At 40.6% G+C, this 15,000-nt stretch overlaps 1 protein-coding gene across 1 annotated transcript in view; it reads right to left on the reverse strand.

Moving 5' to 3' along the window:
- LOC106595197 (voltage-dependent T-type calcium channel subunit alpha-1H-like) overlaps positions 1-15,000 on the reverse strand; it is a 137,719-nt gene that overhangs the window by 103,504 nt on the left and 19,215 nt on the right. The window contains 2 exon segments of the mRNA XM_045688929.1: positions 3,261-3,394; positions 4,646-4,757. Coding sequence (XP_045544885.1) covers positions 3,261-3,394; positions 4,646-4,757 — 246 coding nt within the window.

Raw genomic sequence — 15,000 nt, forward strand, 5'->3', positions numbered from 1 at the left:
TATTAACTGAAGTCTGGACACTGACTGTAGACCTCATGTAGTCTATTATAATATTAACTGAAGTCTGGACACTGACTGTAGTCTATTATAATATAAACTGAAGTCTGGACACTGACTGTAGTCTATTATAATATAAACTGAAGTCTGGACACTGACTGTAGACCTCATGTAGTCTATTATAATATAAACTGAAGTCTGGACACTGACTGTAGTCTATTATAATATTAACTGAAGTCTGGACACTGACTGTAGTCTATTATAATATTAACTGAAGTCTGGACACTGACTGTAGTCTATTATAATATTAACTGAAGTCTGGACACTGACTGTAGTCTATTATAATATTAACTGAAGTCTGGACACTGACTGTAGCCTATTATAATATTAACTGAAGTCTGGACACTGACTGTAGTCTATTATAATATTAACTGAAGTCTGGACACTGACTGTAGCCTATTATAATATTAACTGAAGTCTGGACACTGACTGTAGACCTCATGTAGTCTATTATAATATAAACTGAAGTCTGGACACTGACTGTAGTCTATTATAATATTAACTGAAGTCTGGACACTGACTGTAGTCTATTATAATATAAACTGAAGTCTGGACACTGACTGTAGTCTATTATAATATTAACTGAAGTCTGGACACTGACTGTAGACCTCATGTAGTCTATTATAATATTAACTGAAGTCTGGACACTGACTGTAGTCTATTATAATATAAACTGAATTCTGGACACTGACTGTAGTCTATTATAATATAAACTGAAGTCTGGACACTGACTGTAGACCTCATGTAGTCTATTATAATATAAACTGAAGTCTGGACACTGACTGTAGTCTATTATAATATTAACTGAAGTCTGGACACTGACTGTAGTCTATTATAATATTAACTGAAGTCTGGACACTGACTGTAGTCTATTATAATATTAACTGAAGTCTGGACACTGACTGTAGTCTATTATAATATTAACTGAAGTCTGGACACTGACTGTAGTCTATTATAATATTAACTGAAGTCTGGACACTGACTGTAGCCTATTATAATATTAACTGAAGTCTGGACACTGACTGTAGTCTATTATAATATTAACTGAAGTCTGGACACTGTATCAAGTAGGCTAAGGGCATGTAGCCTGCCTCCAGTCTCTGTGCTATAGAGATGTCCCTGTTTCGCTGAGAAACTATCTTCATTTACTCCAGTTACGGCCTGTACGCACTCCCACTGCCTCGCACAGGACAGGAAGTCAACAACTGAAACAAATGTCTATTTCTTCACCAGCCAATCACTCACCTGCCAGGATTCCAGACAGCACCTTAACCTCACTGCCTCTCACAGGACAGGAAGTCAACAACTGAAACAAATGTCTATTTCTGCACCTACAAACAGGAAGTCAACAACAGCTCAATACATTGGCGATGCTGAAGAGGCATTTTTTTCTTTTCTTTCAGTTGCTATTTCTTATTTAATTTCAGACCTGTTTTGGAAGTACCTACCGGATAGTAGCTCGGCCAAAGTCCATATTTGCTGACTAACGAGCTGTATTATGACAGTATAACGCTTACAGAGCTGTCGAATAGGTGGAGTTTGAATCGATACTTCCTCGGGGCGTTAGAGACGAGACACATCCTATGTTCATCGTCGACATCTCTAAAAAGCACAGATACTGGGGCTAATAATATAATAATATAGTATAAATATATATATATATATATATAATAATATAAATAATACTTATTTCCCTCATTAAAAAGCCAATAAATGTATAAAAAAATTTTGACGTGTTTTTTCTGGATGTTTTTGTTGTTATTCTGTCTCTCACTGTTCAAATAAACCATTAAAATTATAGACTGATCCTTTCTTTGTCAGTGGGCAAACGTACAAAATCAGCAGGGGATCAAATACTTTTTTCCCCTCACTGTATCTATAGATAAGTTGACTAACAAATAGCCTACCAAATGTTCGGGAAATTATAAGAAGAAAAATATCTACATGAGGCTTACTATTTATTTATATATATATATATATATATATATATATTTTACCCGGTTATAAAAAAGTGGTCCCTGTCCAGGGTAAATGTCCTTACGCTTTCTGGTGTTCGATATGTCAGTGTTCTGTTGGATGATGGGATTATTTTAGAGGGGATGAACTGGTAGCCTACGGAGTCTTTTAAGGGGATTTGTTTGACTAATCGGACCAAAAAACATTAGGACTGCTTCTACTTAACAGGTACGTCACATATTAAAAAGGGTAAAAGACATATCTTTACTAATTAGACCCGATGTTACTTTCACTCTGACGTCTCCTAACAAAACTACCCACAAAACAAGCAACATCAAATCCTGTCAGCCCCTAAAAGGGAATACATCTGACTCACTAGTCCTCTCTGTGTTTGTCATGGTGCAGATAACCTACCCTGTGGCTTTGACTGTGTGTGTGTGTGTGTGTGTGTGTGTGTGTGTGTGTGTGTGTGTGTGTGTGTGTGTGTGTGTGTGTGTGTGTGTGTGTGTGTACCTTATGGTGAGTAAAGGGGTAATGCTTTGTGTCTGAGGTGACCGCTGCTGTCTGCTTATTTAACGACTCTTACAACACACACACACACACACACACACACACACACACACACACACACACACACACACACACACACACACACACACACACACACACACACACACACACACACACACACACTTTTCTCCTTGCTGAAACAGTGACATTGAAAGTGTGTTTTCTCCCAGCAGGCCCCTAAACTCCAACCCCACACAGGCTGCATCACATCCGGGCCGTGATTGGGAGTCCCCATAGGGCCGCCGCACAATTGGCCCAGCGTCGTATGGGGATTGGCCGGGATTGGCCCGTCATTGTAAATAAGAATTTTGTTCTTAAATCTGACTTGCCCTGGTTAAATAAAGGTTACATTTAAAAAAAATATATAAAAAATACTTTAGCAGCAGACGATTCTTAAGGAACGTCTCTGTGGATGGCTCTTGCATCAAACATAGAACCTAGAGAAGGTTCTTAAGGAATGCCTCTTGCATCAAACATAGAACCTAGAGAAGGTTCTTAATCTAGAGAAGGTTCTCTTGCATCAAAAATAGAATCTAGAAGGTTCTTAAGGAACGTCCCTGTGGATGTCTCTTGCATCAAACATAGAACCTAGAGAAGGTTCTATATATTCTATTTTGATGTTCTCTTGTCCCTAACCCCCAAGCTAACCCCCTGCATTGTGGGAATAGAACACTCACCCTGCCATGACGATGAAGAAGTCCAGTCGGTTCCAGGTGTCGCCAAGGTAACACTTAGAACCGAAGATCCCCAGAGCCACCATCTTAACGACCATCTCCACCGCGAAAAACGCAAAGATACAGTCATCAAACACCTAGAACAGACAAAGACACAGTCATCAAGGTGAAAGGTGAGAGGTTATAGGTGAGGGCTGAGAGGTTATAGGTGAGGGCTGAGAGGTTATAGGTGAGGGGTGAGAGGTTATAGGTGAGGGCTGAGAGGTGAGAGGTTATAGGTGAGGGCTGAGAGGTTATAGGTGAGGGCTGAGAGGTTATAGGTGAGGGCTGAGAGGTTATAGGTGAGGGCTGAGAGGTGAGAGGTGAGAGGTTATAGGTGAGGGCTGAGAGGTGAGAGGTGAGAGGTTATAGGTGAGGGCTGAGAGGTTATAGGTGAGGGCTGAGAGGTTATAGGTGAGGGGTGAGAGGTTATAGGTGAGGGCTGAGAGGTGAGAGGTTATAGGTGAGGGCTGAGAGGTTATAGGTGAGGGCTGAGAGGTTATAGGTGAGGGCTGAGAGGTTATAGGTGAGGGCTGAGAGGTTATAGGTGAAAGGTGAGAGGTTATAGGTGAGGGCTGAGAGGTTATAGGTGAGGGCTGAGAGGTTATAGGTGAGGGCTGAGAGGTTATAGGTGAGGGGTGAGAGGTTATAGGTGAGGGCTGAGAGGTGAGAGGTTATAGGTGAGGGCTGAGAGGTTATAGGTGAGGGCTGAGAGGTTATAGGTGAGGGGTGAGAGGTTATAGGTGAGGGCTGAGAGGTGAGAGGTTATAGGTGAGGGCTGAGAGGTTATAGGTGAGGGCTGAGAGGTTATAGGTGAGGGCTGAGAGGTTATAGGTGAGGGCTGAGAGGTTATAGGTGAGGGGTGAGAGGTTATAGGTGAGGGCTGAGAGGTGAGAGGTTATAGGTGAGGGCTGAGAGGTTATAGGTGAGGGCTGAGAGGTTATAGGTGAGGGCTGAGAGGTTATAGGTGAGGGCTGAGAGGTTATAGGTGAGAGGTTATAGGTGAGAGGTGAGGGCTGAGAGGTGAGGGGTGATGGGTGAGAGGTGAGGGGTTATAGGTGAGGGGTGAGAGGTGAGAGGTGAGAGGTTATAGGTGAGGGCTGAGAGGTGAGGGCTGAGCGGTGAGGGGTGAAGGGTGAGAGGTGAGGGGTTATCGGTGAGAGGTGAGAGGTGAGAGGTGAGAGGTTATAGGTGAGGGCTGAGAGGTGAGGGGTGAAGGGTGAGAGGTGAGGGGTTATAGGTGAGGGGTGAGAGGTGAGAGGTGAGAGGTTATAGGTGAGGGCTGAGAGGTGAGGGCTGAGCGGTGAGAGGTTATAGGTGAGAGGTGAGAGGGTCAAGGCAGTACCTACCTGTAGCACGAGGCACCACTCTGCCTGACAGGTGACGTCTTCACAGGGTTGGTACAACCCCAAAGTCACACAGTTCAGGAGGATCACCATCATGGACACGTGCTCGAACCACGTGGAGACCAGCGGTTAAGGGTCTATACGCTGAGACGTGGCCTACTGAATACAGACAACACACACACTACAGTATCTCCAGCATTAACGCTGCTGAAACCACGTGGAGACCAGCGGTTAAGGGTCTATACGCTGAGACGTGGCCTACTGAATACAGACAACACACACACTACAGTATCTCCAGTATTAACGCTGCTGTAATCACGTGGAGACCAGCGGTTAAAGGGATAGGTCAGCATTAACGCTGCTGTAACCACGTGGAGACCAGCGGTTAAGGGTCTATACGCTGAGACGTGGCCTACTGAATACAGACAACACACACACTACAGTATCTCCAGTATTAACGCTGCTGTAATCACGTGGAGACCAGCGGTTAAGGGTCTATACGCTGAGACGTGGCCTACTGAATACAGACAACACACACACTACAGTATCTCCAGTATTAACGCTGCTGTAATCACGTGGAGACCAGCGGTTAAAGGGATAGGTCAGCATTAACGCTGCTGTAATCACGTGGAGACCAGCGGTTAAAGGGATAGGTCAGCATTAACGCTGCTGTAACCACGTGGAGACCAGCGGTTAAAGGGATAGGTCAGCATTAACGCTGCTGTAACCACGTGGAGACCAGCGGTTAAAGGGATAGGTCAGCATTAACGCTGCTGTAACCACGTGGAGACCAGCGGTTAAAGGGATAGGTCAGCATTAACGCTGCTGTAACCACGTGGAGACCAGCGGTTAAAGGGATAGGTCAGCATTAACGCTGCTGTAACCACGTGGAGACCAGCGGTTAAAGGGATAGGTCAGCATTAACGCTGCTGTAACCACGTGGAGACCAGCGGTTAAAGGGATAGGTCAACATTAACGCTGCTGTAACCATGTGGAGACCAGCGGTTAAAGGGATACGTTGGGATTTTAGACATTAGAAGGGTATCCACAAGTTCATCTGACTCGTGTAGTAGTTAAAAGGGCCTCATCGCCAAAATCGCGAAGTATCCATTGAAGGACTACAGTGTATTATAGTAGGTTGTATGTAAGGGATCATCAACAAGCGCCTAAGATGTGTTCAACGACGCGACAGCGGTGCTAACTTTCCACGGAGCATTATTTTACGGAGAACGCAACGGATCCCAGAGTTTATTATCTCACTCATAACCAAGTCTATAATTTAACACATTTTGCTGGTAGAAATATGTTAATTTGGTGGTAGAAATGTGTTCATTTTGCTGGTAGAAATATGTTCATTTTGCTGGTAGAAATGTGTTCATTTGCTGGTAGAAATAGTTCAATTTGCTGGTAGAAATGTGTTCATTTTCCTGGTAGAAATAGTTCAATTTCCTGGTAGAAATGTGTTCATTTTCCTGGTAGAAATGTCTTTATTTTCCTGGTAGAAATGTCTTCAACATCCACTGAAATCACTAGCGAGTTTACTAGATAAACTACGGTAGTTGCCTTGCGAGTTTACTAGATAAACTACGGTAGTTGCCTTGAGTAACCAGACAAACTCACCTGCCAGCTTTGCTAAGCGAACCATCAGCCAACAGTAGCTTGCTATTAATGAAAATCATACTTGACAAAATGCCAAATAAAGTTTTCAATTCAACTTTTGCTTTCAGCAGCAGCTCAAACACAGGACACGGAATAAGAACGAACTTCATAGCTACTGAATTATGCCGTGGATTACAGGGGGGCATAACGCACAATCTAGAATGCCCTTCAGAGCCAATCGGAAACAAGTATTGAAAAATGTAACGGTAATAATTAAGCAATCAGTCACAGGTAAGAGGCAGTGCTGTATCGTGATGACAGTCACAGGTAAGAGGCAGTGCTGTATCGTGAACACAGTCACAGGTAAGATGCAGTGCTGTATGGTGAATACAGTCACAGGTAAGAGGCAGTGCTGTATGATGATGACAGTCACAGGTAAGAGGCAGTGCTGTATCGTGAACACAGTCACAGGTAAGAGGCAGTGCTGCATCGTGAATACAGTCACAGGTAAGAGGCAGTGCTGTATCGTGAATACAGTCACAGGTAAGAGGCAGTGCTGTATCGTGATGACAGTCACAGGTAAGAGGCAGTGCTGTATCGTGATGACAGTCACAGGTAAGAGGCAGTGCTGTATCGTGAACACAGTCACAGGTAAGAGGCAGTGCTGTATGGTGAATACAGTCACAGGTAAGAGGCAGTGCTGTATTGTGATGACAGTCACAGGTAAGAGGCAGTGCTGTATCGTGATGACAGTCACAGGTAAGAGGCAGTGCTGTATGATGATGACAGTCACAGGTAAGAGGCAGTGCTGTATCGTGATGACAGTCACAGGTAAGAGGCAGTGCTGTATGGAGTTGTTCTCCTCTTACCTGTGACTGTCATCATCATACAGCACTGCCTCTTACCTGTGACTGTCATCACGATACAGCACTGCCTCTTACCTGTGACTGTCATCACCATACAGCACTGCCTCTTACCTGTGACTGTCATCACGATACAGCACTGCCTCTTACCTGTGACTGTATTCACGATACAGCACTGCCTCTTACCTGTGACTGTCATCACCATACAGCACTGCCTCTTACCTGTGACTGTCATCACGATACAGCACTGCCTCTTACCTGTGACTGTCATCATCATACAGCACTGCCTCTTACCTGTGACTGTCATCACGATACAGTACTGCCTCTTACCTGTGAATGTCATCATCATACAGCACTGCCTCTTACCTGTGAATGTCATCATCATACAGCACTGCCTCTTACCTGTGAATGTATTCACGATACAGCACTGCCTCTTGTGCCTTATTGTTTTTATAAAAATGTTACCAACATATTCAAATAACAATGAATTAATTACATATTTTCATTAAAAATTTATTTTGATAAAAATGTATTCATAAAAATGTCATTCTTTCACCAGAAGATAAAAAAAAATGTATTTGTTAAGTTATTTTAGTCATGTTGCTTAAAGACCCAGTCATTCATTATTTATGCCCAAGGACTCCATCCTCCATTCTAAACACAACGGTTGCTAAGCATGCTGGATAACATCAGCTAACTAAGTCATGTCAAACATTGAACCTGGAATGAAAGTGAAACACTGTTTCCGAGGCTGGAGGACAGACAGAGACAAGCGAGGTTTATATTAACCCCCTCGCTGTACTAAAACTAAAAGCTAAGCTGGAAGCAAGGGATGCTAGTAGAGATAAATACAAGAGATGATTCAGACGGAGACATTATAATCTAGTAGAGATAAATACAAGAGATGTTTCAGACCGGAGACATTATAATCTAGTAGAGATAAATACAAGAGATGATTCAGACGGAGACATTATATTCTAGTAGAGATAAATACAAGAGATGTTTCAGACCGGAGACATTATAATCTAGTAGAGATAAATACAAGAGATGTTTCAGACAAGACATTATAATCTAGTAGAGATAAATACAAGAGATGTTTCAGACGGAGACATTATAATCTAGTAGAGATAAATACAAGAGATGTTTCAGACGGAGACATTATATTCTAGTAGAGATAAATACAAGAGATGATTCAGACCGAGACATTATAATCTAGTTGAGATAAATACAAGAGATGATTCAGACAGAGACATTATACAAACAGCTGGTACCACTAATACACAGTAGAATACAGTATTATACTACACTACAAACAGCTGGAACCACTAATACACAGTAGAATACAGTATTATACTACACTACAAACAGCTGGTACCACTAATACACAGTAGAATACAGTATTATACTACACTACAAACAGCTGGTACCACTAATACACAGTAGAATACAGTATTATACTACAAACAGCTGGAACCACTAATACACAGTAGAATACAGCATTATACTATATTACAAACAGCTGGTACCACTAACACACAGTAGAATACAGTATTATACTACAAACAGCTGGTACCACTAATACACAGTAGAATACAGTATTATACTACACTACAAACAGCTGGTACCACTAATACACAGTAGAATACAGTATTATACTACACTACAAACAGCTGGTACCACTAATACACAGTAGAATACAGTATTATAGTATACTACAAACAGCTGGTACCACTAACACACAGTAGAATACATTATTATACTACAAACAGCTGGTACCACTAATACACAGTAGAATACAGTATTATACTACAAACAGCTGGTACCACTAATACACAGTAGAATACAGTATTATACTACACTACAAACAGCTGGAACCACTAATACACAGTAGAATACAGTATTATACTACACTACAAACAGCTGGAACCACTAATACACAGTAGAATACAGTATTATACTACACTACAAACAGCTGGTACCACTAATACACAGTAGAATACAGTATTATACTACAAACAGCTGGAACCACTAATACACAGTAGAATACAGCATTATACTATATTACAAACACCTGGTACCACTAACACACAGTAGAATACAGTATTATACTACAAACAGCTGGTACCACTAATACACAGTAGAATACAGTATTATACTACACTACAAACAGCTGGTACCACTAATACACAGTAGAATACAGTATTATACTACACTACAAACAGCTGGTACCACTAATACACAGTAGAATACAGTATTATAGTATACTACAAACAGCTGGTACCACTAACACACAGTAGAATACATTATTATACTACAAACAGCTGGTACCACTAATACACAGTAGAATACAGTATTATACTACAAACAGCTGGTACCACTAATACACAGTAGAATACAGTATTATACTACACTACAAACAGCTGGAACCACTAATACACAGTAGAATACAGTATTATACTATACTACAAACAGTTGGAACCACTAATACACAGTAGAATACAGTATTACACTATACTACAAACAGCTGGAAACACACAGTAGAATACAATATTATACTACAAACAGCTGGTACCACTAATACACAGTAGAATACAATATTATACTACACTACAAACAGCTGGTACCACTAATACACAGTAGAATACAGTATTATACTACAAACAGCTGGTACCACTAATACACAGTAGAATACAGTATTATACTACACTACAAACAGCTGGTACCACTAACACACAGTAGAATACAGTATTATACTACACTACAAACAGCTGGAACCACTAATACACAGTAGAATACAGTATTATACTACACTACAAACAGCTGGTACCACTAATACACAGTAGAATACAGTATTATACTACAAACAGCTGGAACCACTAATACACAGTAGAATACTACACTACAAACAGCTGGTACCACTAATACACAGTAGAATACAGTATTATACTACACTACAAACAGCTGGAACCACTAATACACAGTAGAATACAGTATTATACTACACTACAAACAGCTGGTACATCTAATACACAGTAGAATACAGTATTATACTACACTACAAACAGCTGCTACCACTAATACACAGTAGAATACAGTATTATACTACACTACAAACAGCTGGTACCACTAACACACAGTAGAATACAGTATTATACTACAATACAAACAGCTGGTACCACTAATACACAGTAGAATACAGTATTATACTACAAACAGCTGGTACCACTAATACACAGTAGAATACAGTATTATACTACACTACAAACAGCTGGAACCACTAATACACAGTAGAATACAGTATTATACTACACTACAAACAGCTGGTACATCTAATACACAGTAGAATACAGTATTATACTACACTACAAACAGCTGCTACCACTAATACACAGTAGAATACAGTATTATACTACACTACAAACAGCTGGTACCACTAACACACAGTAGAATACAGTATTATACTACAATACAAACAGCTGGTACCACTAATACACAGTAGAATACAGTATTATACTACAAACAGCTGGTACCACTAATACACAGTAGAATACAGTATTATACTACACTATAAACAGATGGAACCACTAATAAACAGTAGAATACAGTATTATACTACAAACAGCTGGTACCACTAATACACAGAAGAATACAGTATTATACTACACTACAAACAGCTGGAACCACTAATACACAGTAGAATAGAGTATTATACTACAAACAGCTGGAACCACTAATACACAGTAGAATACAGTATTATACTACACTACAAACAGCTGGAACCACTAATACACAGTAGAATACAGTATTATACTACACTACAAACAGCTGGAACCACTAATACACAGTAGAATACAGTATTATACTACACTACAAACAGCTGGAACCACTAATACACAGTAGAATAGAGTATTATACTACACTACAAACAGCTGGAACCACTAATACACAGTAGAATACAGTATTATACTACACTACAAACAGCTGGAACCACTAATACACAGTAGAATACAGTATTATACTACACTACAAACAGCTGGAACCACTAATACACAGTAGAATACAGTATTATACTACAAACAGCTGGTACCACTAATACACAGTAGAATAGAGTATTATACTACACTACAAACAGCTGGTACCACTAATACACAGTAGAATACAGTATTATACTACACTACAAACAGCTGGAACCACTAATACACAGTAGAATACAGTATTATACTACACTACAAACAGCTGGTACATCTAATACACAGTAGAATACAGTATTATACTACACTACAAACAGCTGCTACCACTAATACACAGTAGAATACAGTATTATACTACACTACAAACAGCTGGTACCACTAACACACAGTAGAATACAGTATTATACTACACTACAAACAGCTGGTACCACTAATACACAGTAGAATACAGTATTATACTACAAACAGCTGGTACCACTAATACACAGTAGAATACAGTATTATACTACACTATAAACAGATGGAACCACTAATAAACAGTAGAATACAGTATTATACTACAAACAGCTGGTACCACTAATACACAGAAGAATACAGTATTATACTACACTACAAACAGCTGGAACCACTAATACACAGTAGAATAGAGTATTATACTACAAACAGCTGGAACCACTAATACACAGTAGAATACAGTATTATACTACACTACAAACAGCTGGAACCACTAATACACAGTAGAATACAGTATTATACTACACTACAAACAGCTGGAACCACTAATACACAGTAGAATACAGTATTATACTACACTACAAACAGCTGGAACCACTAATACACAGTAGAATACAGTATTATACTACAAACAGCTGGTACCACTAATACACAGTAGAATAGAGTATTATACTACACTACAAACAGCTGGTACCACTAATACACAGTAGAATAGAGTATTATACTACACTACAAACAGCTGGTACCACTAATACACAGTAGAATACAGTATTATACTACACTACAAACAGCTGGTACCACTAATACACAGTAGAATACAGTATTATACTACACTACAAACAGCTGGTACCACTAATACACAGTAGAATACAGTATTATACTACACTACAAACAGCTGGTACCACTAATACACAGTAGAATACAGTATTATACTACACTACAAACAGCTGGAACCACTAATACACAGTAGAATACAGTATTATACTACACTACAAACAGCTGGAACCACTAATACACAGTAGAATACAGTATTATACTACAAACAGCTGGAACCACTAATACACAGTAGAATACAGTATTATACTACACTACAAACAGCTGGAACCACTAATACACAGTAGAATACAGTATTATACTATACTACAAACAGCTGGAACCACTAATACACAGTAGAATACAGTATTATACTACACTACAAACAGCTGGAACCACTAATACACAGTAGAATACAGTATTATACTACACTACAAACAGCTGGAACCACTAATACACAGTAGAATAGAGTATTATACTACAAACAGCTGGAACCACTAACACACAGTAGAATACAGTATTATACTACACTACAAACAGCTGGAACCACTAATACACAGTAGAATAGAGTATTATACTACAAACAGCTGGAACCACTAATACACAGTAGAATAGAGTATTATACTACACTATAAACAGATGGAACCACTAATAAACAGTAGAATACAGTATTATACTACAAACAGCTGGAACCACTAATACACAGTAGAATACAGTATTATACTATACTACAAACAGCTGGAACCACTAATACACAGTAGAATACAGTATTATACTATACTACAAACAGCTGGAACCACTAATACACAGTAGAATAGAGTATTAATGTTTTTCAATAATAAAAGTCTCCCGTGTTGTTTTTCAATAATAAAAGTCTCCTGTGTTGTTTTTCAATAATAAAAGTCTCCTGTGTTGTTTTTCAATAATAAAAGTCTCCCATTTGTTTCTGAGTAGCGCGGGACCCCAGGGTGACAACACCTACATTCTAAGTGAATTCAGTGGGTCATTCTCCATTCCGATTGATTTGTACCGATCAATTAAAACTTCAAACTAAAATAATATTCAGCAATTTTCATCAATATTCTGAATTTCCTGCTCTCACGTGAGAGAGATCATTTCCACACTGCCACGTAAGGGCTGCACGATACGGGCAAAAACCAAAAACTATCTACGACTTATTTTTAACCAAATGTTGCAATTGCGATTTGACTTACGATTTAGAGCCAAACGCTTTGGGTGAACTGTTGGAATCACGGAAATAGAAGGATTATTTTAATTCTAGAGTTAGAATATAATAGTGGGCACTTTGAATACAATGTTGTTTGACATGACTACGAATGAAAATGCCAGGGATGAGTTATTGTGATAAGTGTTTCCTAAGGGACCCTATAATCTTTGGAAATTGGCTACTTGGAATAAGAGAGAGAGAGAGAGAGAATTGATCAATAACCCCCCTTCTCTTCCCCCCACTCCTCCTCTCCCTCTCCTCTCCCTCCCTCTCCTCTCCTCTCCCTCCCTCTCTTCCTCCCTCTCCTCCCTCTCCCTCCCTCTCTTCCCCCACTCCTCCCTCTCCTCTCCTCTCCCCCCTCTCTTCCCCCCTCTCCTCCCTCTCCTCTCCTCTCCCTCCCTCCCTCTCCTCTCCCTCCCTCTCCTTTCCCCCTCTCCTCCCTCTCCTCTCCTCTCCTCTCCCTCCCTCCCTCTCCTCTCCTCTCCTCTCCCTCCCTCTCCTTTCCCCCTCTCCTCTCCTCTCCTCTCCCTCCCTCCCTCTCTTCCCCTCTCTCTTTCATTAGCAGAAAGCAACTCAGTCAAATCAGACATAGTAACCTAGAACACTGACAGGATCAGCAGGCAGGGTGTGTGAGTGGCTGTGATTGATTCAGCCTGCAGAGTCTCTATCTATCTGTTAGTTAACTACTGGGACCTCAGCCTGCAGAGTCTCTATCTATCTGTTAGTTAACTACTGGGACCTCAGCCTGCAGAGTCTCTATCTATCTGTTAGTTAACTACTGGGACCTCAGCCTGCAGAGTCTCTATCTATCTGTTAGTTAACTACTGGGACCTCAGTCTGCAGAGTCTCTATCTATCTGTTAGTTAACTACTGGGACCTCAGCCTGCAGAGTCTCTATCTATCTGTTAGTTAACTACTGGGACCTCAGCCTGCAGAGTCTCTATCTATCTGTTAGTTAACTACTGGGACCTCAGCCTGCAGAGACTCTATCTATCTGTTAGTTAACTACTGGGACCTCAGTCTGCAGAGTCTCTATCTATCTGTTAGTTAACTACTGGGACCTCAGCCTGCAGAGTCTCTATCTATCTGCTAGTTAACTACTGGGACCTAAGCCTGCAGAGTCTCTATCTATCTGTTAGTTAACTACTGGGACCTCAGCCTGCAGAGTCTCTATCTATCTGTTAGTTAACTATTGGGACCTCAGCATGCAGAGTCTCTGTCTATCTGTTAGTTAACTACTGGGACCTCAGCCTGCAGAGTCTCTATCTATCTGTTAGTTAACTACTGGGACCTCAGCCTGCAGAGTCTCTATCTATCTGTTAGTTAACTACTGGGACCTCAGCCTGCAGAGTCTCTATCTATCTGTTAGTTAACTACTGGGACCTCAGCCTGCAGAGTCTCTATCTATCTGTTAGTTAACTACTGGGACCTTAGCCTGCAGAGGCTCTATCTATCTGTTAGTTAACTACTGGGACCTCAGCCTGCAGAGTCTCTATCTATCTGTTAGTTAACTACTGGGACCTCAGCCTGCAGAGTCTCTATCTATCTGCTAGTTAACTACTGGGACCTAAGCCTGCAGAGTCTCTATCTATCTGTTAGTTAACTACTGGGACCTCAGCCTGCAGAGTCTCTATCTATCTGTTAGTTAAC

Source organism: Salmo salar, chromosome ssa11 (genome assembly GCF_905237065.1).
Source record: "Salmo salar chromosome ssa11, Ssal_v3.1, whole genome shotgun sequence".
Classification (NCBI taxonomy): domain Eukaryota; kingdom Metazoa; phylum Chordata; class Actinopteri; order Salmoniformes; family Salmonidae; genus Salmo; species Salmo salar.